At 37.7% G+C, this 24,265-nt stretch overlaps 3 protein-coding genes and 1 non-coding gene across 6 annotated transcripts; 3 read left to right on the forward strand and 1 right to left on the reverse strand.

Moving 5' to 3' along the window:
• The first annotated feature begins 9,588 nt into the window (after positions 1–9,588).
• On the forward strand, positions 9,589–12,230 carry LOC109021890 (F-box/kelch-repeat protein At3g27150). 2 transcript variants are annotated; one of them, XM_019004624.2, is made up of 2 exons: positions 9,589–9,965; positions 10,508–12,230. In XM_019004624.2, exon 2 carries the CDS (start codon positions 10,539–10,541, stop codon positions 11,850–11,852), a length of 1,314 nt encoding a protein of 437 aa, XP_018860169.1. In that variant the 5' UTR covers positions 9,589–9,965; positions 10,508–10,538; the 3' UTR covers positions 11,853–12,230. The 2 variants fall into 2 exon arrangements, with proteins under 2 accessions (XP_018860169.1, XP_018860171.1); XM_019004626.2 differs by lacking the exon at positions 9,589–9,965 and adding an exon at positions 9,997–10,112.
• Positions 12,231–14,760: 2,530 nt separating this feature from the next.
• On the forward strand, positions 14,761–17,608 carry LOC109021886 (SWI/SNF complex component SNF12 homolog). The gene is made up of 3 exons (XM_019004619.2): positions 14,761–14,917; positions 15,292–16,963; positions 17,279–17,608. Exons 2-3 carry the CDS (start codon positions 15,405–15,407, stop codon positions 17,349–17,351), a joined length of 1,632 nt encoding a protein of 543 aa, XP_018860164.1. The 5' UTR covers positions 14,761–14,917; positions 15,292–15,404; the 3' UTR covers positions 17,352–17,608.
• Positions 17,609–17,850: 242 nt separating this feature from the next.
• TRNAP-UGG lies at positions 17,851–17,922 on the reverse strand. Its single transcript has one exon. It is a non-coding gene; the product is annotated as a tRNA-Pro (tRNA).
• Positions 17,923–19,061: 1,139 nt separating this feature from the next.
• On the forward strand, positions 19,062–24,139 carry LOC109021891 (ATPase family AAA domain-containing protein FIGL1). 2 transcript variants are annotated; one of them, XR_004802419.1, is made up of 13 exons: positions 19,062–19,452; positions 19,783–19,921; positions 20,020–20,397; positions 20,726–20,964; positions 21,457–21,584; positions 21,686–21,804; positions 21,886–21,978; positions 22,208–22,314; positions 22,592–22,694; positions 23,152–23,235; positions 23,319–23,414; positions 23,544–23,671; positions 23,767–24,139. XR_004802419.1 is itself a non-coding variant. In XM_019004627.2 (13 exons), exons 1-13 carry the CDS (start codon positions 19,106–19,108, stop codon positions 23,866–23,868), a joined length of 2,058 nt encoding a protein of 685 aa, XP_018860172.1. In that variant the 5' UTR covers positions 19,062–19,105; the 3' UTR covers positions 23,869–24,139. The 2 variants fall into 2 exon arrangements, 1 of the variants encoding a protein (XP_018860172.1); XM_019004627.2 differs by having other exon boundaries at positions 22,208–22,309.
• Positions 24,140–24,265: the final 126 nt, after the last annotated feature.

The raw sequence follows: 24,265 nt of genomic DNA on the forward strand, positions 1-24,265 counted from the left end.
AATCCATATATATATATATATATATTGATATCAACGAGTCTATCTTAGGGCAATTAAATACGGTGAGATCCTTTTGTGATATGGTATTCTATTGATACACTTTAGACATGATTCAGCATTTGTAGACATGCTTTTAATTAATTGTTATAAATGATAATAGATCATTCTTTCAATATTCGATCTATTGGTGATTATGGTCGTGATATATAGTTGATGCTCATGCGAACTATTAAGGAAAGTGATTCAAAGATGGACAGCTAGATGGACAGCTCACAAAATCAGAACATTCTCTGTAATTAGTGTAGACTAAAATCTTGTATACGTTTCTATTCTTTGTAACAGTTAGTATCTCAACATTAGTTACTATATATTTTCCTAAGATAGAATAGCTGCAGTGTATATATATCTACAAATCAAATCAATAAAAGCGTGGGAAAGTTTCCTTTGAAAAGTGTAGTATCTTATTCTCTATATGGTATCAGAAGTTCTATTCTCAAACGAGTTTTTTCGATCCCTTCAATGGCTTCCGCAACAAACACCAACACCCAAACCATTTCCTCCACTGAAAATCCTCTTGTCATCTTCAACATAACTGCACAAATCAATGAGAAACTCACACCCTCCACCTTTCCCCAATGGCGTGCTCAATTTGAGGCACTCCTAATCGGTTACGACTTAATGGACTATGTCAATGGTGACTCTATGTCCTGTCTCCGATGGAACCCAGCTATCACAGACCAAAAGAACTCACTGGATTCGCCAAGATAAGCTTATTCTTAGCGCTCTTCTTGCCTCTACATCCACCACTATCACACCTCTCATTGCCACGGCCAAGACCTCCCACGAGGCTTGGACAAAACTCAATAATATGTATGCTAGCAAGTCGCGTACACGAGCAATGCAGTTGAAAGAAGAATTGACCTTAATTCAGCGAGGGAATCGCACGGTTCCGGATTATCTCCATGCTGTTAAAGCACTTGCTGATGAAATTGCTCTCATAGATCATCCCATCTCAGATGATGATCTTACCCTATATATCCTCAATGGATTGGGTCCGGATTTCAGGGACATCGCGGCTCCTATTCGCGCGAGAGAGAAATCCCTAGCTTTCGAAGAACTCCATGACTTGCTCGTTGGACACGAAAGCTATCTGCGCCGCATGGAGGTCGCCGCAACGCAGCTTGTCGCCGCTGCTAATTTTACTTCCAGGAACCCTAGCTTCCATGGAAATCACTCTGGGCGAGGAGCATCCCACACGGGAAATGGTTCATCTCGTGGATCTTCTCACACGGGTAATGGCAAACACCGAGACCCGCGTCGCCCAAATTCTTCTTCGGGCAGTAATAACTCAGCCCAAAAACGGTACCAGCCCAAGTGTCAGTTCTGCGATCAATTGGGCCACACTGCAAAATCATGTCCCCAGCTTCAGTCCACTCCAATGTCCGCTAACTGTGCTGCTACATCAAATCCTGGCGACACAAAATGGTTGATCGATTCTGCGGCTTCTCATAATATCACTGGTGATTTATCAAATTTGACAATTCATTCTGAATATGACGGAACTGATGAAGTGGTTCTAGGTGATGGCACAGGTTTGACTGTTTCACATATTGGTTCCCTTGACCTATATTCCAAAAAAAAAAATTTCATCTCACTGATACACTTTGTGTGCCAAATCTTCACAAGAATTTAATTTCTGTTCATCACTTTACCAAACAAAATGATGTTTTTGTTGAATTTCACCCATTTTATTTTCTTGTGAAGGATCGGATCACGGGGGCGATATTACTAAGAGGGGCGTGTGAAAGTGGTGTCTACACGTTTCCGAACTCATTAGCGGCTTCTCACTCCAAAATGGTTGCAAATGTGCATGAACGAACTTCAATTGATGGGTGGCATAAGCGTCTTGGACACCCCTCACTTAAGATTGTTCAAAATCTTGTCAATTTGTTTTCTCTTCCGCTTTCCACAAAAAAATTACCATCTTCATGCGTTTCTTGTTCTATTAATAAAGCACATCAACAACCATTTGGCTCTACTAGTTTTCAAAGTCATTCGCCTCTTGAACTTATCTATACTGATGTTTGGGGACCCGCTCCCTACACTGGCTTAGACGGTTCTCGGTATTACCTCATACTTGTTGATCATTATACAAAATATACGTGGTTTTATCCGATGCTCACTAAGTCTAGTGTCTCGACCATTTTTCCACAATTTAAAAATCTTGTTGAGATGCGCTTCAATTCAAAAATAAAAAGTATGTATTCTGACAATGGAGGAGAATTCATAAGTCTTAAAAATTTTTTATCTCTCCATGGGATTAGTCATTACACCACGGCTCCATATACACCTCAACAAAATGGTGTTTCTGAACGATGTCATCGTCACCTTGTGGAAACGGGTCTTACATTACTTCATGATGCATCATTACCCCTTTCATATTGGCCCCATGCTTTTCAAACCGCTTCTTACCTCATCAATCGTCAACCCACACCACTTCTTCACAACAAGTCTCCCTTTGAGATACTTTTTGGTCAAAGGCCAAATTATCACAAATTAAAAAAATTCGGATGCATTTGCTATCCTCTTCTCAAGCCATATAATGCCAATAAAATGGAACCCAAATCCTCACCGTGCATATTTCTTGGCTACTCTCAAACTCAAAATGCATACAAATGCATGAATCCCTCGAACAAGAAATTGTATATTTCTAGGCATGTTCTCTTTGATGAGTCACAAAACTACTCCTCACGGCTTGAGCCCGAAAGCCCAATTTCCCTCCCGAGCTCTAACGTGTCAAGCCCAATTCAGTTTCTTTCTCCCTTACCTTCGGCGTCTTCCCCTGTCCGTAACTCTCAAATCCCAAATGAACCTCCAGCGCTCTCATCTCCTACTTCCTCTCAGCCATCGTCGCCGCTCATGAGCTCGGAACTTGCAGCCGCTGCTGTCGCCGCACCTCCAGGTAATATTTCCTCTTTCTCTCCTCATATTTGTTCTCATATACATGAAACCCTAGATCCCCCACATTTAAATTCGCATGACTCTGTGGCTGTCAATGAGCTTCCTCAAAACCCCAACCCACCAACCCGAACCCATGTGATGACCACAAGGTCCATGAATAACATATATAAACCCAAACAGCTTCATCTTGTCACCAAACATCCCGTACCTTCATCCATTGAACCTACATGTGTCGGTCAAGCCGTGTCTCACCCAAAGTGGCGTGAAGCCATGTCTAGTGAGCTCACTGCTCTCATGAGACATGGTACCTGGGATTTGGTACCACCACCGAAAGATTGTCACCCAGTGGGCTGTAAATGGGTTTTTCGGGTAAAAAGGAATGCCGATGGCTCAGTTGACAGATTTAAGGCCAGACTTGTGGCCAAGGGCTACAACCAACGTCCAGGAATTGACTATAAAGAAACTTTTAGTCCGGTTGTCAAGCCTGCAACAATCAGGTCTGTATTAGCAATTGCATTGATCAATGGTTGGGAATTGAAGCAAATGGACGTCAATAATGCGTTTTTACACGGTATTTTGACAGAAACTGTCTATATGATGCAGCCTCCAGGCTTTAAGGATAGTTCCAAACCTGAGCATGTTTGTAGACTAAGAAAGGCTATCTATGGCCTTAAACAAGTCCCACGAGCATGGTATTCAGCACTCAAAAATGCTATTGCTCAGATTGGCTTTAAAAATTCTCATGCTGATTCCTCATTGTTTGTTTATTCTAATGCCTCCACTACATGTTACCTACTTGTGTATGTTGATGATCTTATTATTACGGGCAATGATAAAAAGTTTGTATCATCTGTTATTCACAAGCTTGGTACTCAGTTTTCATTAAAAGACATGGGTGCTTTACATTACTTTCTTGGTGTGGAAGTAATTCCTACACGTGCTGGTTTATTTTTATCACAACATAAGTATGTTCGTGATCTTTTGGAAAGCACCAACATGTTGGGTGCTAAAGATGTCTCCACTCCTATTTCAACAAGCACCTCTCTTCAACTTTTGGATGGCACTGCAGCAGTGGACAGCACTGAGTATAGGCGTGTCCTTGGCAGCTTGCAATATTTATCATTGACACGTCCAGATATTTCTTTTGCCGTTAATAAGCTATCCCAATTCATGCACAAGCCTACTGTTACTCATTGGACGGCAACCAAGCGATTACTCCGATATCTCAAACATACAATCTTTCATGGAATTCAAATCCAAAAGTCAGCAAAACCTCAGTTAACCACCTACAGTGATGCTGATTGGGCAGGGAATCATGATGACAGAACATCCACTTCAGCCTATATTACCTTTCTTGGCTCTAATCCCATTTCCTGGAGTTCCAAGAAACAACGTGCCGTTGCAAGATCATCCACAGAGGCCGAGTATAGAGCATTAGCAAATGCAGCAGCTGAAACCATGTGGTTATTATCTCTGTTCAAAGAACTTCAGTTTCCGATCCAAGCTCCACCTTCTCTCCTTTGTGATAATCTTGGAGCTACTCATTTAAGTCTCAATCCAGTGCAACATTCTAGAATGAAGCATATCCAAATTGATCTTCATTTTGTGCGGGATTTAGTTCAACGAAATCTGCTCAAAGTTTGTCATGTCCACACTCAAGATCAGTTGGCAAATTTAATGACAAAAGCACTGTCAAAGCAACGAACAGAAACCTTGAGGAACAAGATCGGTCTTGCCGATGGAAGCCCCATCTTGCGGGGGCGTATTAAGGAAAGTGATTCAAAGATGGACAGCTAGATGGACAGCTCACAAAATCAGAACATTCTCTGTAATTAGTGTAGACTAAAATCTTGTATACGTTTCTATTCTTTGTAACAGTTAGTATCTCAACATTAATTACTATATATTTTCCTAAGATGGAATAGCTGCAGTGTATATATATCTACAAATCAAATCAATAAAAGCGTGGGAAAGTTTCCTTTGAAAAGTGTAGTATCTTATTCTCTATACGAACAACTCTATCAACAAATTAAATGAAAACACATATGGCTTGTAAAGTCGTATCAAGTTGAGTTCAAATTGTATATGAGTCAGTTTTAAATTACTGACTTACTAAGTAGGTTAAATCCTTCAAAGCCTAACTCTTTAATTTTGTGTTAATTTCACTGAGAACTGATGAGAAATATTTTTCTTCATCTCAAATGTTGTACGTCACCCATGAATACCACAGTACTTGTTATGCAAGTGGATATTATTTAAGTTGTTGATATATAAAATCGCTTAAAAGGTGTGATCACATCAACAAATATAATTAGGGATAACAAGATTAATTAGGATGAAAACTAAAATTACTCAACTAACATTTAGGATGTGTTTGGGTAATGAGATAAGATGAAAATTTTGTAAGTGGTAGTGAAATTATTTGAGTTCAGATATTTTATTAGATTTTGATAAATGAGAGACAAAAAATTGAATAAAAATATTATAAGGAGTTCAAATATAATTTTTAATAATATTTTTATTTTAAAATTTGAGAATGTTGTATTATTTTGGAAGTTTGAGAAAATTATAATGATTAAATTAAAAAGTTCAAGATTTGGAATTAAAAAATATTTTGTTTTTTGTTTTTTGATACATTGGGGGAGGGGGGTCGAACCCATGATCTCCATTCGAGATGTGGGTCTTGTGCCATCAGGCCACAGGCCGTTGGCCAAAAAAAAAAAATTGTGCTTGAATGATGTTTAGAAAGAAAAATTCTAATAAAAACTTATCATCACATTTAAGTTCTCGAACAATCCTTTGATGCATATTTGTATAAGAAATATTATTTTCATCAGCTGTCATTCCCTTCTTACACCACACACCTTATGTGGATTTTTTTTTCCCTATATATCTCTTCTTCTTATTAACAAAAATGAGAGAGAACTTGACAAAAATGAGAGAGAGGGATTCGATAAGATGAGAGAGAGGAGTCCGATGAGATGATAGAGAGTGAAATGATGGGTGAAAATGATGAGAGAGAGAGGGTATTATGAGGAGAAAATAAAAATTGAAAAGAATTTGAAGAGAGAGAATGAGGGGCCCAATAAGATGAGGGGGGGTTCGATGAGATAAGAGATAGTGAAATAATGGGTGAAAATGAAGAGAGATAGGGGGTTTGATTAGGAGAAACTAAAAAATTGAAAAGAATTTGAAGTAATTGAGTGAGTGGTCCGATGAGATGAGAAAGAATTTGAGGAGAGAGAGAGAGAGAGCTTGAGGAGAGAGGGTCTGATGAGATTGAGGAGAGAGTAAAATAATGGATTATTTTGTACGAGTTGTGGGGTGTCTACAGTGGGTGATCTGTAAAATTACTCTTTATATAATAGGGTTAAGTTTTCCAATCCCCTTCTTGATAGACTCATCTTTTTGCTTAATAGATTCGGGTTTTATTTTATGCAACATGTGTCAAACACAAGTGCTAAACCAACTCCATCGTGACAGTGAAACTTGGGTTATATAATCTGTAAACCGAAGATAAACAAGGATACAAGGCAAATCCACCACACTAGCTAGTCAGTGGAAAGACAACGAAAAATCAATGGTGCATATTAAGTGAAAAACAAAAACATTAAAAAAAGAAAAGCTTATTCAGTGGCGCATTCCATTTCCAAGCTTAGGGAGTGGCATTTTCTCTGTAATTGGTGATTAGGCCAAAATTGTGAGTAGCTCTAAGGGATACTCCTGCTTCGTACTTTCTGAATAGGACAGAAGTAATGTCCCAATGACTATATTATATAGCAAAAGCACTTCTAGGGTTTGCACTTGGCCACCTTTTTTGGTTGCTCACTGATCAAGACCAACTGCCCTTCTTGTGTAACCCTTTCTGAAAAGGCAACCCAAAGTTTTTCAGAATAAAATGAAGAGGTTCCAACTAGGGACCTAATAATTTGAGAAAAAAAAAACTAGGGATCTAATTCAACTGCATCATCATTGAATCTTTTCTTCTGAATACGCATGAATATATATTATAAGAAATGATATTTGCAGTCGTAGAGTACAGAAGTATTGTACAACTCCTTTGAAAAAAGTGAAAAAATATAAAATCCACATGAAAAAAATTATTTTTTTAATTGTAGATTATACTATTTTTCAAAACGATTGTGCGGCGCTTGTACAATCTACGACTTTATGTAAAATTACTCATATATTATATCATTCCAATTACTTCCCAATATCTCTCAAGGAAATCCTATATGGATGTGATTAATTAACACATGCATATTGGTAATTCATATGTACCAAATCAGAAGTTTGATTCAAGGGGGGTTAGAATTCATTTTGGAGTTTTTTTTTTTAATTTTTTTTTATTTTTTTAGAAGGACGAAGATCACATGTCCAAAAGTGATCCCCTCCCAATTTTATTAAAGAAAAAGGACCCTCACTTGTGGCGGAAGAAAATCGTGGTAACAATAAAAAATCAGAAATACAAACAAAACCCAATACTCAAACCTAAAGAATTCTAAAAAAAACCAACAAGACTTACTTATGTCTCAAATATGGCAAACCATCCTTATCAAGTCTTAAAAAACCTCAAGCCAACCGAGAAAGATCCGAAGCATAATAATAAGTAGAATAATTACCCTTAGCACCATCTTTTGCCAAAACATCAGCCACTGCATTGCACTCCCGATATATGTGTCTACTAATAAACCGCATCTGACCAAGAATGCTCATGATTTCCTCTCAGTAATCTTCTAGATACCACAAACCACATCTTCCATTATCAATCCAATGAATAATCAACTTTGAATCCATCTCAATCTCCATAACAACACAACCCATACGCCTAGCATGCCTCAAGCCATAAAGCAAACCCATTGATACTTTTAAATCTCATGGTATTTAGAACAAAAGATTATGAGAAATTTTGTTCCAAATTATTAGAATAAGCTTTGATGAGAATGTCTTATATTTTTTGAAGATCCAAAGCCAGGACACCTCCTGATTCCTGTATGTTAAGTCACTACTTATAATGTGTGTAATCAAGGGATTGACGAAAACGATCAGAGCTTGTGAGGAGGCCGGCCACTAATATTGCCATCAAGCATGTCGGCAAGTAATAGAATTGCAAGCCCCTCCTGGATCGGCGCCCAACCACTCAAAAGGGATATATTTCCACTATGCTTTGGGTGAGTAATCTTTTTTTCACAAATGGCCAAGTGTCTTGTTTTATGTGCTTTGTGGGATTCGGATTGTGATCAAATTTTAGCATCCTTGATTTATTAATATTATCCAATTAGTGTGGGCAGAACATGACTTTACCTCATGATCAAGCTATGGAAAGTGGGTATCACTCGCTTGCTTGCTTGCTTGAATGAGAGAGAGACATCGATATTTTCTAGGCGAACCTTCGCTATTAATTAATTAATTAAACTGCCAAAGTAAAATATGAAATATCCTATTGATGAGCATGCTTGAATATTTTTTTTTTAAATCATATAAATAAAAAATTATTATAAATATACAATAAAATGGAAAGTCTCAAAATGGTTTGTCTCGTTTATTTTTACAGATGAGATGAAATGAGATGAGTTAAAATTAAAATTAAAAATTAAATAAAATATTATTAGAATATATTTTTTAATATTATTTTTATTTTAAAATTTAAAAAATTTAAATTTTTTATTTTATTTTATATAAGAATTTAATAAAATTATAATAATTAGATGATATGAAAATAAAAAAATTATAAAAACAAACGAATCCTAAAGCTTCCGTGCTGCACCCTCTAACCTGTAATAAATTCTTATAACGTATAAATAAATAAAAGATAAAGATTAAGCTGCATCGTCTAGCTAAGGCCTCTACTCTCTCGTGAAAGAAGAAAAATAAGCAATTAACCAGCAGGAGGTTCACTGCCTTCGTCAAGAGATTGTCTTTTCTGGTGTCAATGCTATGGTGTTGTGCAAGGATCGATGCAATACAGCCAAGGAAAAAAAAAAAAAAAAATTACTCGAAAGGAGAGAGAATTGTCTAATATCTATCATTGAATTAATCAACAGTTCCTTCTGGTCTTGTCATTCAATGTTTTAATTTATGAATAGTGTAGACAGTCATTCATTCATTTAAATCTTAATCTAACTTTAAAAGACAAATTAAATTTATAGGACAAAATAGTGCAAATAATAAAGCAGATATTATTATAATATTTGTTGGGTAACGATGAATTGTAAAATTCATAGAAGAAAACAGGCAAAAATGACTATGAATATGCATAGGAGACAATCATCATGATGAAAATGGTATTTAGAATGTAAAGAAATATACTTTGTTGAGAGCAAATGAGGTGATCCATAACAGTAGTTTTAGATCTCGTGTTGTGTTGAGGTGTGGGTGGTGACGTTAATGGTGAAATAGAAAAGTATGAATTTTGATCTTAAAGACAGAAAAATTTTAGACAAAAATATATTATTTTAATAAAATATAAAATATAAAGATAAAATAATAAAATTATATATTTTTTAAATAATATATAAAATATAAGATTTCTGTATATCACCATTCAAAAGCCTAAACGCGCACTAAAATATGAAAAATAAAAAGGGAGCCAGGCAAATGGGTTGGCTCTTCAGAGTGCATAGTGCATACAAGCTCTTTATTTCTTTTCTTCATTGTTCACTGCTTCACAGTGACAGTCCCCACCAAAAATCTCTCTACGCCTTAATGGCATATTTTTCTCTATTTCTACAGTTGCCTCTCTTTCTCTCTCTCAAAGTTCTTCTAAGCTTTTCTGGGATTCCCTTTGGTTACAAGTGCCAGACCCAGATCCTCTCCTTCTTAGCTTTCATTGCTATATAACCGTCCCGCACCTTTACTGCTTCTCTTTGACTTGACTTTGACTTCCCTGATACACCTCTCTCTCTCTCTCTCTCTTCCCGCGTGTCTGTACTGTATATGTACGTGTGTACTACGTTTTGATCGTTTCTGGGGTCCTTTTTGCCTGCCCGTCTTCGGTTGTTCATGTATGTACATGCTCGTTTTCTGCATCTTGATATACCCATATCATAAATTTATCTATTTTGTCTCAATCTCCTCTCTATGTGCATGCTCCTTTTTTTTCCTTTCTGAATCTTGATCGGATTGATTTTGCATCTGTTCTAATCTAAGTGGTTAGTTCTTTTTTATCTTGAATTCTAAACTGGGTTTTTTTTTTTCTAAGGTTGATATTTTAATTCCCTCAGCTCCATGAACCATGAAAAAAAATTTATGGCGTAGATTGATCACCTCGGTGTATACACAAGAAATATTGAATTGCGGATACAGTTGGTCTTAATATCTCTCTAGGGGTTGTTTATTTGTTTTTATCTAGATGAATCCCCGTGAGAAATTGGTTTTCTATGATGAATGCTATTTTGTGAAAGGTGGATAGAAAATTGAACTCTGTTTGTGGTCTCGATATGCCGTCTAAATCGTATTTTTAGCCAAAACTTATGATTATGCATATTGGTTTTTGTATTGCTGATTATCATTCCCTTCAATTTATTATTATTTCTTTCCGTTACAGAGAGTTTATACAGTAAAAGAAGTTTTGATCCATGTTCAAAACGAAAGGAATAGAGGGCGAGGAAGAAAGAGAGGATTTGTGTACAAAAGATAGTAAGCTTGGCAGAAAGAAACGGATTCTTGCTATGGATTCTGGTAATAGCTTTTGCATTATTACTCCTTGTTCCCCACCGGTAAGGATTGGAGAGTACAACACCAATCGTGGAGCTGGTCCACACTGGGATGGTGTCTCGTCGAGTGTGATCAGATTTGGCGGTTCCTCTGGTGGTGAACCTCAGGATGCAGATTATTCAGTTGCTACGCTGAGTGATGAGTTAGAGGCTCTGATCTTGGCCAGGGTTCCTAGATCAGAATACTGGAGGTTTTCTTTTGTGAACAGGAGGTTTCTTCATCTTGTGAAGAGTGGTGAGGTACATAAGATTAGAAGGGCAATTGGGTGCAAAGAATCAACTGTGTTTATGTCTGCAAGTGGGGAGACTAGTTGGTGGGCATTTGACCGGGAATTTAGGTCTTGTAGGAAACTCCCAATCTTACCATCAGACTTGTGTTTCAAATCTGGTGATAAGGAGTCACTCTGTGCTGGGAATCATCTTATTGTTTCAGGCAAAGAGTATGATGGTGTTGTCATTTGGAGGTATGAATTGGCATTAAGCAGATGGTTCAAGGGTCCTTCTATGATCAGTCCAAGGTGTTTGTTTGCATCCGCCACCTGCGGTGCCTATGCTTTTGTAGCTGGTGGCATTGGAATGGAGAATAACTGGAATGTCCTGAGCTCAGCAGAGAAATATAATCCAGAGAGAAAATCATGGGAACCCCTTCCAAGGATGCACAGGAGGCGAAAGCTTTGCTCCGGTTGTTACATGGATAACAAGTTCTATGTGATTGGAGGGATGGACGAGGAGGCCAGAGGTCTGACTTGTGGGGAAGCATTTGATGAGCAGAAAAATACATGGGAATTGATCCCAGACATGTTAAGAGATCCCCCGGTCTCAGCTTCCCAATCTCCACCTCTTGTTGCAGTTGTCAACAATGCGCTCTACTCACTCGAAGCTTCTTCGAATGAGCTGAAGGTATACTTGAAGAGAACCAATTCATGGAAGAACTTAGGAGCAGTCCCAGTTAGAGCTGATTTTACAAGAGGATGGGGGGTCGCATTCAAGTCTCTGGGTGATGAGCTGCTTGTCATAGGTGCATCTTCGGTTTCTAATGCAGGCCATGGCATGTCTGTATACACTTGCTGCCCGGATCCACGGGCAGAGGAATTGCAGTGGAGGCCTCGGCCTCTTAACTGTGGCACTAACCAGCTCGGCCACTTCATTTTAAATTGCTCGGTCATGGTAGCCTGATTGTTCAGATTTGAAGCAGTGGTTCTAGAGTGTTTGTTACCTAGTGAAGACAGGTTTTTTTTTTTTTTTTTTTTCTAAATAAAAAAAAGTGTTCTGTGTCCCTTCAAACTTTGTGATGATGAAGGTGATTTAACAGAGCTTTCTGATTTTATCTCTCTTATAGTTTGTGCCAATCTCCTTTAGCTCTTGGTGCTCATCAAGTAATGCTTTGTTGAAGACAGTTTTCCTCTCTACAGTTCAGAGTTTTGCCTGAAGTTGTGTAATGGTTTTTTTTTCCTTCTAAGCCAGAGAAAATATGGGCTATTTTTCACCCAAAAAGAGAAAAAGAAAGTATGAGCTTTTTCACTTGATTTGCCGTGTCTGTCAACAATCTGAGAATCAACCTAGTGTTTATCAACGTAATTGAGAACATCTCTAGGTACTTTTTGATGACCATTTTTGTTTTACTGTTCACAGATGTTCTGAATCGCATCCAAAGGGCAACTTTCGCTATGAACATTTATTATCCTACAGGCTACCGTTTTACATGGCTTTATGTTTGAATGTGCACCATTTCGTGATTGACTGGAACACGTCTCATTACACTTCTCTTCAGGACCATTGCCTATTTAAGTCGAAGTGTTGTGTTGTAGTATCGATAATGGTCCTAATCACATAGCAGAAGCTTATGTTTGTTCAGATGATGGTTGCCTAAGCTAGGATGCACATGCTAAGTAGGATGATTTCTCTTACTTTTGGTGACCCACTTAGAAGGCCTTTCGACCTGTCTCCTACCTTTATTTGACTGCCTCCTTTAGTTTAATCTGTTGTTACTTCCGACTAAAGCAAGTAGAAGTTGTGGTTCGCAGTTTCTTATTTGTCAGAATACAACCAAAGCACTCAAGTTTCCATGAAAAATAATGTAGTAACTTTCTTTTTCAAAAGGTGCTAATCTTTCTAGTTTCATGAACCGGGATTAAAGTTGGAAAACCTCCCCGGCAACAAAATGAAGAGTTTGTCTCGAGTGTGTTTGGAAACACAAAATTTTGGAATTCAGTTCATTACAAGCTGATTTCTTGGGTTTGAATTTGAGAAAGAAAAACAACAGAATTCATTCCCTTTTAGTTCAAGTAACATGAAAGAGGACACCAGGTCATGGTTATGCCCATGAATTCCACTAGTCCTATCAGCAGAGAGCTCTAAGGTCCATTGATCCAAGAACCAAAGGGAAAATGTATTACATTATTGAAGGAGGATGATTACTTCAACCTGATGGCTCTTTCCACTAGGCTCTCAAGAGGTTAGAGCAGTGGAAGAGTGATTTGTCATAAAAAGCAATTGGATGTAACAAAGGAGGGAGGATCCATGCACCAAACCCATGCTTCAAAAGGTTAAAAACCCACCCACTAAAGTCACTTTGGAAGAGGCACAAACTCTAATGCAAATCTAGGACATCGTACAAAAGCAAAGCAACCCCAGAAGATTAGCAGAGGCAGTAAAGTGCTGTACAGAAACAAATAAACAAACAAATTTCAGAGAGGCATGGTGGTTGATGTTAGGTATGTGTTTCTGGGAAAAAGGAGATATTGCCTTCTGAAGCCAAATGAAGGTCTAGCAAAAGGAGGAAAAGAGGTATAGTTTTATCAAATAAACATCAGCTGGCCTACCCACAAAATGGAAATATAAACTGGCCACTAGGATTTGAATTTCGTGCAAAAGAGAGAATTTTACATTATTCATTCAATGGCATTCTCAAAAGAAGATCAAATTTACCTGTATCAAGTGTTTGACCTTGCAGACTTCACTCAAAACAGCTAAAACCCCGCATGTCCCGTCATAAAGACATTCGTTATGCTTGCTTTGTAGTTGTCCAATTAGCAGAAACTGCATTCTTCTGCATCACTCTAGTGCATTGGGATTTGAAATTACAAAATCCCTTTTAAAAGGGGAGAAAAAACATTTAAAAAAAAAACACTAAAAGGTAACAAAACATATCTTGAGAATAGTAGTGAAAAAGTAATAATAAAATATTTGAATAGTAGTAAAAAATAAGTAAAAAGTAATGAATAGTAAAAAAATAGGTAAAAAATAATAATAAAATAAAGAATAATAATGAAAATACTTGAGGTACTCTCACTTGCCAAACACACCTTAAACAAACGCACTAAGTACAGAAATTATCGAATGTAATGAATGCATGCCCCGTTCCCCTGACTGAAAACGTGCCCCCGGAAGGGGGAGTCTTTTAAGTTGGATAATGACCGACAACTATTTTCCAATTTCACAATTAACCAATGTCAGTCTATCATTTCATTAAAATTAAACTCCATTTTCATAAAACTGTCTAAAATTATATATATAATTGAAGCGCTTAAACACAGTCGGATTTTCAGGTTATACATAAAATATTTGGAACATACACAAAATCAAATAAACAAAGTATAAAGAGCATGTACGTGTATATATATATATATATATATATATATATATATGAAACTAAGTGTCTATATTTTATGTATAAGCATAGAGGAAAAGATAAAAGGTCCGTTTGATAGTGAGATGAGATTGATGGTTTTAAATAAAAGTTAAATAAAATATTATCTAAAATATTATTTTTTAATATTATTATTATTTTAAAATTTGAAAAAATTAAATTATTTATTATATTTTGTATAAAAATTTTAAAAAATTATAATAATAAAATAAAATCGTTTTTGTATTTAAACGACCTAAGCTGCCATGGTTGTTGGTTTATGTATAGAGGGCAATGTTTAGTCCGAGGGATGGGAGTAAACCCCTAACTGGGTTCTAGGGTTTAGGCTTTTGGGCCTTGTCAATTGGACTCTTTCGTTCGGCCCATTGTTTAGATTTTATGGATCGGATCATGGATTCACTATTACTTCCTAATGTTATTTTTCGCCCCGACAGAATTTCCTTCGAGGAAGGCAGAGGGAAAGAACTCAAGCAGGAGAGAAAAAGAGAGAGAGCCAAACCAAACGTAACAAAGTCTCCTCGCTCCCCCTCTCTAGTCTCAGGTGCAAGGAAAAGCTAAAAAACAGCGAACAAGCTTCCACTTCCGACACTGTGTAAGAATCTATACCTATATATTCTCACTCCCTTCAACTCTCCCTCTCAATTCCTTTGAAGTTCAAAATTTCTCCGTCTTTCGATTCATTTCCATCGTTTTTCCGAATCTGATAGCCCATACCGGCATAAGTTTTGCTTTCACAATCTGTACCTTATTTCGTAGGTTTCATCGTATGGTTTAAAAAACACTTGCCATGCGTGCCATGAATTAGGGTTTTCTCAAACCGATGTTTGGCCGCACATCTACTACTTCACTTGCAAAATCAGGGGATTTTTAAGTTTTTGGTTACTTACCCTTTTTTCTGGTACTTGAAATTCGCGAAGATTTTGATGCTTCTGATCTTGATTGATTTTGAGGGTTTATTGGAATCAGGTCGAGCTCTTTATCGATTGTATTTTGGTCAAGGAATTTCAGCTATGAATAGAGGAATTTAGGATTTTTCTGGTTTTAGATTTTACTGGGTGGACTAAGTCGATTAGCTAGCGATGTCTGTTAACAATAATAACCCGCCCAAGAACATTGGGGCCTCTTCCTCACCCTTTGGCAATGCCGGTATGCCCACAAACCCTGCGTTTGCGCAATCACAAGCCCAAATTGCGGCTGGCTTTCAGAGTCAGTTTCAGCTGTCCCAAGTGCAGGCTATTGCACAGGCACAGTCGAAAGCTGCTGCTCACGCCCAAGCTCAAGCGGCTCATGCTCAAGCACAAGCACAAGTCGCTCACTTCCAAGCTCAGTTACAAGCTCAAGGGCTTTCGCTCAACCAGAGCCATACAGCTGGCATTGGTAATTTGGGGGCATCATCACCCTCCATGTCTACACCTGGTAATTCAAGTGCTAAGCGGATGCCGCCAAAAACCCCGATCCGCCCTCTTGGCGTTTCCCCTGCCAACACGGTGTCCCCTTTGAAAACGATGGAACTGTCATCTGCTGCACGGAGAAAGAAACAGAAGCTTCCCGAGAAGCAGCTTCAAGATAAAGTGGCAGCGATTCTTCCTGAGTCTGCTCTGTACACCCAGCTTCTTGAGTTTGAGGCCCGCGTCGATGCTGCTCTGGTAAGAAAGAAAGTTGACATTCAAGAGGCTCTTAAAAATCCTACCTGTGTGCAGAAAACCCTCCGTATTTATGTTTTCAACACTCATGCAAACCAGATTCGCACCATTCCAAAGAAGCCAAATGCCGAGCCACCTACCTGGACGCTTAAGATAGTTGGAAGGATTTTGGAAGATGGGGTGGATCCTGATCAGCCTGGAGTGGTCCAAAAGTCGAACCCTTCATACCCGAAGTTCTCATCTTTTTTCAAGAGAGTAACCATTTCCTTGGACCAGAGACTATATCCTGACAATCATATCATTATGTGGGAGAATGCTCGATCGCCCGCCCCTCACGAGGGGTTTGAGGTGAAGAGGAAAGGGGATAAAGAATTTACTGTGAATATACGGTTGGAAATGAACTACGTGCCTGAGAAGTTCAAGCTTTCACCAGCTTTGGTGGAAGTTCTTGGTATTGAAGTTGATACCCGCCCAAGAATTATAGCTGCAATCTGGCATTATGTAAAGGCTAGGAAATTGCAGAATCCAGGTGACCCATCTTTCTTTAATTGCGATCCACCTCTTCAAAGAGTTTTTGGGGAAGAAAGGATGAAATTCACCATGGTTTCTCAAAAGATATCACAGCATTTGTTCCCCCCACAACCTATACATTTGGAGCATAAGATCAAGCTTTTGGGGAATACCCCTGCCGGAACTGCATGTTATGATGTGTTGGTTGATGTGCCTTTTCCTATTCTGAGGGAATTGTCTGCTCTTTTGGCCAACGCAGAGAAGAACAAAGAAGTTGACACCTGTGATGAAGCAATATGTACTGCTATAAGAAAAATTCATGAGCACCGCCGAAGGCGGGCATTCTTCCTTGGTTTCAGTCAATCACCTGTGGAATTCATCAATGCACTAATCGAATCACAAAGCAGGGATTTGAAGCTTGTAGCTGGAGAAGCAAGTCGTAGTTCCGAAAAAGAGCGCCATTCAGAATTCTTCAACCAACCCTGGTAAGCTCACCCAAATTGAATTTTTGCTTCTGTCAGAGACTCAGATGGATGCAATACTCGTGTTAACCCCGAGGAACATTGGAACTGAGTAGTAACTGACGTCGCCTCACTGATGTGAGGGATGATATGTGATATCTTTCAGATGCTATGTTCAAATTACAGTTCCAGTGTATAAAGTTTAAGTTTACTCAATATTATTTTAGCTTTAATCCAGTAACCACACTATGTGATCAAGTGTTTGTTATTATCTGTGATATTGTTGTTCATCTTTGGTGAGATTGCATTCATTTCTGACTTGTTTGTTAATGCTTACAGGGTTGAGGATGCAGTTATCCGTTATTTGAATCGCAGGCCAGTAGCAGGAAGCGACGTTCCTGGAAGCACGTGAGGAGGAGATTGCTTAGTTGTTGACAGACCCTGTGTTTATCATTCTTTCTGCTCGACAGCCAAAGATCGTTTTGACTTTTATTACAGAAGTACCGCATGTATAATTTGCTCTATTGTTGGTTGGAGCTTGCTTACGAAAATAGACTATTATCCGCAGCTTGTTTTGCACTAATTATCCGTTTACTTGTGCTGCTGATTAGGCTTAATGAACAGATATAAATTTAGAAATCATGTGTTACTTTCTGCTTTGGACTTTCAGGTTGGGTTATTTTACATCATCGATACCTTATGTCGCGAATTTTAGGATTTTAGGATCAACGATGAGAAACGCATTGTTGGTATACGCCTTACGGATCTGTCTGAATGTCAACTGGTTTAATGATGATGGCTCGTGGAGTTTCGTGGGGCCAAGTTGTTAATGCCTGCTGTTTCATGCCGCCCCGTAGACTTGGAGGTTGATGATGCAAATAGGGAAAAAGAAAAATCCCTTTTTATGGGTTGGGGCATTCCGAGAATCGAACTCGGGACCTCTCGCACCCAAAGCGAGAATCATACCACTAGACCAAATGCCCTTTTTGTTTACAACTCTGATTTTTAATAAAAGACCAGCAGAGTTTGTCTTCCATGTCATTCAGAAAAGGGAAACTATTATTACAAGCGATTTTATGTACTAATATTAAATATAAGATATTTATTTAATAAAATAATATAAATTAAAAATAAAAATGATTTTCATGTGACAAATGACCTTATTCTTCTTTCAAAAAAAATTTTCTTCTATTTTTTTTTTTTGTAATAAAAAAGTTATGTGAGTGTTGGTATGTGGTTTGATGCTTCAAATCGCTTGTACCTAATAAATTTCAAAAAGAAAAATGATAAGGAATCAAAATCTTGTCTTTCACCTTCAATTTATTAAATTTTCTTGTTCTCAAGATATAAAAAAATGCATAAATACATTGTCGTGTGAGTCGTTTTGTGCATAAGTAATTTGTGTTCTCTTTACCATTTTATTCCTTGGCAATTGATCAATGTTCACTTTTTGCTACATTCTAGTGATAAAAATAATGATGTTACAATCATGGGAAAAAAAAAAAGAGAGAGAGAAAACACCCTCTATAAAATTATAATAGATTAATAAATTAAAGAAAAATTATATTCATTGCACTCACATCATACACTACACATAATTTTTTATTTTTTTCTCTTACTAAAAGTATGGTATGTGAATTATGAGTAGAAAAATTCAATTAATTTAAGAAGAATAAAATAAAAATAAATGTAATGTATGAGAATGGTGAATATCAAAACTCATATAACTCATTTAATAAATCTATTGTGACATTATCTTTTTTTTTTAGCATACATTGAACTATGATAGCATACATTAGATTATATTTTTTGCTAAAGAAATATGATAACATTAATCCGCATAGAATAATGTAGCTTCCTTTTGTGTTCTCCTCAAGGCTTGCAATATTACAAAGAAAACTATTATTTTCATTAACTTCATTTATAAAATATTTTTCTCCCGACATATTATTATTATTATTGTTATCGTTTAAAGTGCCAATTAGTGAAAAATTATACATGAAAGTTATCTAAACGACGATGGCTATCTTGTAATTAAAGCGAGTTGGTTGTGAGTACAAAAGCTTCTAAATCAATATGATTGCGACACGAATCTACTCTAGCTATCATTTCTTTCATTTTTATAGCCAGAAACACAGTCACAGATAGATCGAATGCAAATGCGAAATGGCGGGAAACGAGGAGCCCAAGTTAATTTCAGCTTCACCACCATTACTGTCTCCTTCTTCGAGAGCGAAGATGGTGGAACAGAAAAATCAGCAACCAGAAGAGACGTGCTGGAGGAAGCAAGTGGACCAGAACCTGAAGCGGCTCCACTCGCTCCTCTTCGGCGCCGATCTCGCCCTCGAGCGGCGTGATCCCTCTGCGGCTTTGATCCTCGGGCTCCGCCTTCTCGGCTTCCTCGACTCTCAATCTAGCTCCGATGTCGATGAGGCTTTCATCAACCCCATCCGCCGTGAAGCCGCTGCGAAGGTCGACGCGGCTCGCCGTTCCCTCATTCCAGAATCTGATCGGTACCGATATATCCTTAACTTATCGATCTAATAAATATGGAACGAAGCTAATTTTGTATATTATTTTCAATTTACTTTTGGTGTATCGGGTAAATGTACGCTGGAAACGAACAAATGACCCTATGATCGAATGCAACGCGAATGTGCATGTAATTATTAGAAGCTGGGATGTCTAGGACCCTAGCTTTGAATGTAATGCATATAGGTGGAGTAAGGTTTATAACTAGGGCAATTGCTCTTGAGTTTCTATAAGGAATATGGTTTTGTGTCTCGGATACGTTTCTACTTGCTTATTGCATGTTGTGAGGACTGTCTGTTGTGTTTGTTCAGTCGAGCATTTGAGCAAGCAAAGAGCACTCCAGGTTCTGTGTTTCGAACAAGAGAAGAGATTGACATTGAGAAGATCAAGAAGTCCAAGTACTTTCGAGCTCTTCTTCGGCATTCTAATGGAAAACCAGTGAATGAATTGGTACTAGCAGATTCTAGGTGTTTATATGATTCTTATAGACTAAAGCCTTTAGCATAACCAGCCATTTTCCTTTAAAATTGTTTGCATTCTCTGTTTAGGGAGATGGTGTGGAGAGGCACAACAAGTTGAGTAGCACGGCTTCAAAATTCATGACAGAAGCAAATTCGAAATCCAACATGATGAGCACTAGTAATGGCTTATACAAGAATTTGTTAAGCTCCAAAAGCAACAACCCTGATGACTGCATTATTGTGGAAAAGCCTCATTCACATAACATCCACACAAAAGGTCATGGCTTCTCACCTTCTCCAAAAGTTGAAGAGGAAGAAAGAGTTTATGGAAGTAACGTAAGGGCAAAACGTGCACATAGGGAAATTATTTCGCCTGTGGTAGATAATTCAAAGTCACCATCTGGCAATGAAGAAGCTAGCCCCGATGCTTCTGGAAACGGGTTTGTTACAGCTCGAGCAATATTGGTATGCTCTAGACAACACGTTCCCTGATATATCTATTGTTACTAAATCAGACCTTGAACGAGAAGTGGGGAACTCTTATTTAAATATGCAATCATCTAAAACATTTCAAGATGATTTTCTTCAGATTTGTACACACATGTATAGGGAAGTTTGTTTTGAGAGATTAGAGTTATGAGTAGTTTCTAGATAATCTTGCTTTGGAAATGACTTCTTAAGAAAGAATATCTGATCTTGTTGGAAGTATACCTTATGAGTTATTGTCTTTTCTTTTCCTTGCATATTGTTCATATGAAGCAATGTTGATCACGTTGTCTCTTCTTTGTTACAGAAAATGGATGCAAGGCAAAGACAGGGGTTAGCAGGATCGCCAAGTGCTTCTGTCTCCCCCCAAAGTGATAGCAATTGTGCCAATAGAGGTTATGGTGGGAAATCATATGGTTTTTCACGCCGTGGTGTCCGTGGTAGTTTTGTTCCCCCTATCAAATCCAGTGGGGGCAATGTCGGGAATGTGACTTCACGAATTGCTGGAAAGTGTGATGATTCACTAGATGACTCAACAAAGAGATGGTGAGTGGTTAACCATGATATTAAAAAAGCAGTCTAAAGTTTGCCCTTTTGTATACTCAAAATCTCCACTTGCTTCAGGTTGCTAACTTTTTAGTAAGTGGTCTCGAATAGGTGCTTGAACCATCTGCTTGTTTTTAGTGGAATAAGGTATAGTAAACCAATGGCTTTGTGTTCCAATATAATAAGCCATATATGGTGGTTTTAGGATCGACTCCCACAATTCTATTTCAGATTCATCCATAATGAATGCCCTCTTGTTGGCGTTCTGGTCTTTTTATTTGCACCTAATAAAGGTTTTAGCAATTGCACTTATTGGAAGCAGGTGATATCCTAGTTTTTTAAATTGTTTGGTGCAGGGTATTCTGAAGTTACTTTCTTAGGAGCTATCTCTCTCTCTCTCTCTCACTCTCTCCCCTCTGGTTTTTGAATTAGAGTAGTTAGTTTTTGTCGTTTGTACTGGACATTGATGTGGTAATGTGCTTCTTTCTTTAGTTTAGAGATGCTTTATGGCCCTGATGGTGAGCTTCCAGAAAAATTAAGGAATTTGGAACCTCGTCTTATTGAACATGTCAGTAATGAGATTATGGAGAGGGATCCTAATGTTCGTTGGGATGATATTGGTAATTTCAATGCTTCAAACTTCCTTCAGCGTTTCAATTTAATGGATATTGCTATCTGTGAACAGATTCTGATTTGCTCTCATCTCCTGACAATGTTGTAGCTGGTTTGGAGCATGCTAAAAAATGTGTGACTGAGATGGTCATATGGCCTCTATTACGTCCTGACATATTTAAAGGTTGTCGTTCTCCTGGAAGAGGTCTTCTTCTTTTTGGTCCACCTGTAAGTGCTGAATCCTCCTAAACAGGTGCATTCATAAATATTGCTGGTTTATAATCTATCTGAGTAGCTGCCATATTTTAGGGAACGGGAAAAACAATGATTGGGAAAGCCATAGCTGGAGAGGCAAAAGCAACATTTTTCTACATATCTGCCAGTTCATTAACTAGCAAGTGGGTATGTTTATCTCAGTTAACTTCAGCTTGGTCATGGTTCCATGCTTTTTGGGAATGCCATGATAAACATAACTTGAGATTAGTAATTGGATTCTAATCATAAACTTTATTTTTCATCATTATTTCTCGAGTTATTTAGAAGATCAATGTTGAAATCCTTCTCTTTAGAGCTGCATTCTCCTTTCTAGAGGATACTTTTGAATATCTAACATTTTGACTGGTGATTGTAGATTGGTGAGGGTGAAAAGCTAGTGAGGGCCCTTTTTGGAGTAGCCAGTTGTCGTCAGCCAGCTGTGATTTTTGTTGATGAAATTGATTCACTTCTTTCTCAGGTAAGGTATGTTCTTGTCCTTAAGACAAACATGAAATCATGGTGTAAGCTGCCCCTATCCTATGGACGCTGCATCATATTTCTTGCACAGACCTGCAAAAATTATAAAAGTTCTCCCATGTAGGTGAATAAAATAGCTTAGTTGCTTTTTGCTAAATCTTGGACCTCTGGAAGGTGCTTCCCAGATACATGGAGGTTCATCACATTCAATTTATCAGTGTATACTTGGGGATTGCAGTTATGGTTCCCTGAATGACCAGTACAAGTTTATGTATGGTTGCAGCGTAAGTCAGAAGGTGAACACGAATCAAGTAGACGACTTAAGACCCAGTTCCTCATTGAAATGGAAGGCTTTGACAGTGGCAGTGAACAAATTCTGCTCATAGGTAAATTGTTGAGCAACCAAATTCAATTATTTTATTTTAGATGCTTTTTTATAGATTAAGTGAAGGTTTTTTAAAATCTGTAGTTTACATCTGCGGAAGTTAGTTTATTTCTGCAAGCTTTATCTTCAATTCCATATTTTATTTTTCTGACCCGTGCAAAGTTATATTAGCTTGCTAGTTATTTTCTTTTTGCAATGCTTATCACAAAGCAAAACAAACTGTACGAGCTTTATAAGCTGTCCCCATAATACCCTGTTTTGGGGATTAATTGTATCATTTCCTATTGGGCGGGGGTTAATTTTATTGGTTTATGTCCCATATAACATCGGCTTGGACTCTCTTAGAATCATATGCTACCATCAATAGTTGTCTTTTTTAACCATTTCTTAATACTATATCAAATAATTTTTTCTATGGAGCGTGATATATCATTATTATTAGTTGGTACGTTTTCCAGGAGCAACAAATCGACCCCAAGAACTGGATGAAGCAGCACGGAGGCGGCTCACCAAGAGACTTTATATCCCCCTTCCTTCATCAGGTGCGGTGTCCAAAGCTTAGCTAATTTACTAACGATTATAATGCCGTGATTTAGTGCCTAACCAGCTGAAATTGATGATGAAGAAGCAAGAGCCTGGATCATACGCAATCTCTTAGAGAAGGATGGACTATTCAAGCTTTCAAAAGAGGAAATTGTTACGATTTGTAATTTGACTGAAGGTATCTTTAATGTTCTATATGCTGTACGAGGCTAAATTCATTAGCTTCTGTGCAGTAGTCTGACTATTGCTTTGAAGTTTTGAATCTGGGTTGTGTGAAGTTTCCTTGCTTGAAAAATTTCTTTTACAGGGTATTCAGGATCAGACATGAAAAACCTAGTGAAGGATGCATCTATGGGTCCACTTAGAGAGGCTCTGAGACAAGGCATAGAAATTACAAAGCTAAAAAAGGAGGATATGCGGCCAGTAACGCTTCAGGTAAGAAAATACACCATCTATATAACTCAAAAAACCTTTCTTATATTTCTTTAACTTAATTTTCTTTTTTGAGATTCTTTTACTCATTTCTGTAGGACTTTGAGAACGCATTGCAAGAGGTAAGGCCCTCAGTTTCTTTGAATGAACTTGGTACTTATGATGAGTGGAACAAGCAATTTGGAAGTTTATCACTCTAGGAATGAGTTTTGTTAATGCAAAGCGACAAGGAAAATCACCCCTTGTTTACTTGATCATAATAATGGTAGTACTTTTTACTTCATCGCAGCACCAAGTGGGTCATCGGTTTAGTTTCTCGTTAATATAGTTCATCAGAAGAAAGAAAGAAAAAAATAGAGGTGTTTGTCGACTTCTAGGTCCTATTATTCGTATTTTGTGAACTGCCCCTATTTCCCGATTTCAAACTCTCGTTTTCAGCCTTTCTAGAGTGCAAGTATAACTCCCCCAGTCCCCAACACCCCTTTATTTCGTCTAAAGAAATAAAAGTATGGCACGTGAAGTAATCTTTACAAACAAGCCATATGCAATGTTCTGACTAGATCTGGAATATACTAAACACTGTTCATGTCCTCACAA

This window comes from Juglans regia, chromosome 1 (genome assembly GCF_001411555.2).
Source record: "Juglans regia cultivar Chandler chromosome 1, Walnut 2.0, whole genome shotgun sequence".
Lineage (NCBI taxonomy): Eukaryota > Viridiplantae > Streptophyta > Magnoliopsida > Fagales > Juglandaceae > Juglans > Juglans regia.

Bases quoted from the DNA above. Each gene is read 5' to 3' on its own strand.
- LOC109021886 (XM_019004619.2), top strand. From the start codon at position 15,405: ATGTCTGTTAACAATAATAACCCGCCCAAGAACATTGGGGCCTCTTCC. The intron at 16,964-17,278 runs GTAAGCTCACCC...TAATGCTTACAG, and splicing joins GAATTCTTCAACCAACCCTG to GGTTGAGGATGCAGTTATCC.
- LOC109021891 (XM_019004627.2), top strand. From the start codon at position 19,106: ATGGCGGGAAACGAGGAGCCCAAGTTAATTTCAGCTTCACCACCATTA. The intron at 21,585-21,685 runs GTAATTTCAATG...ACAATGTTGTAG, and splicing joins TGTTCGTTGGGATGATATTG to CTGGTTTGGAGCATGCTAAA. The intron at 21,805-21,885 runs GTAAGTGCTGAA...GCCATATTTTAG, and splicing joins TTCTTCTTTTTGGTCCACCT to GGAACGGGAAAAACAATGAT.
- LOC109021890 (XM_019004624.2), top strand. From the start codon at position 10,539: ATGTTCAAAACGAAAGGAATAGAGGGCGAGGAAGAAAGAGAGGATTTG.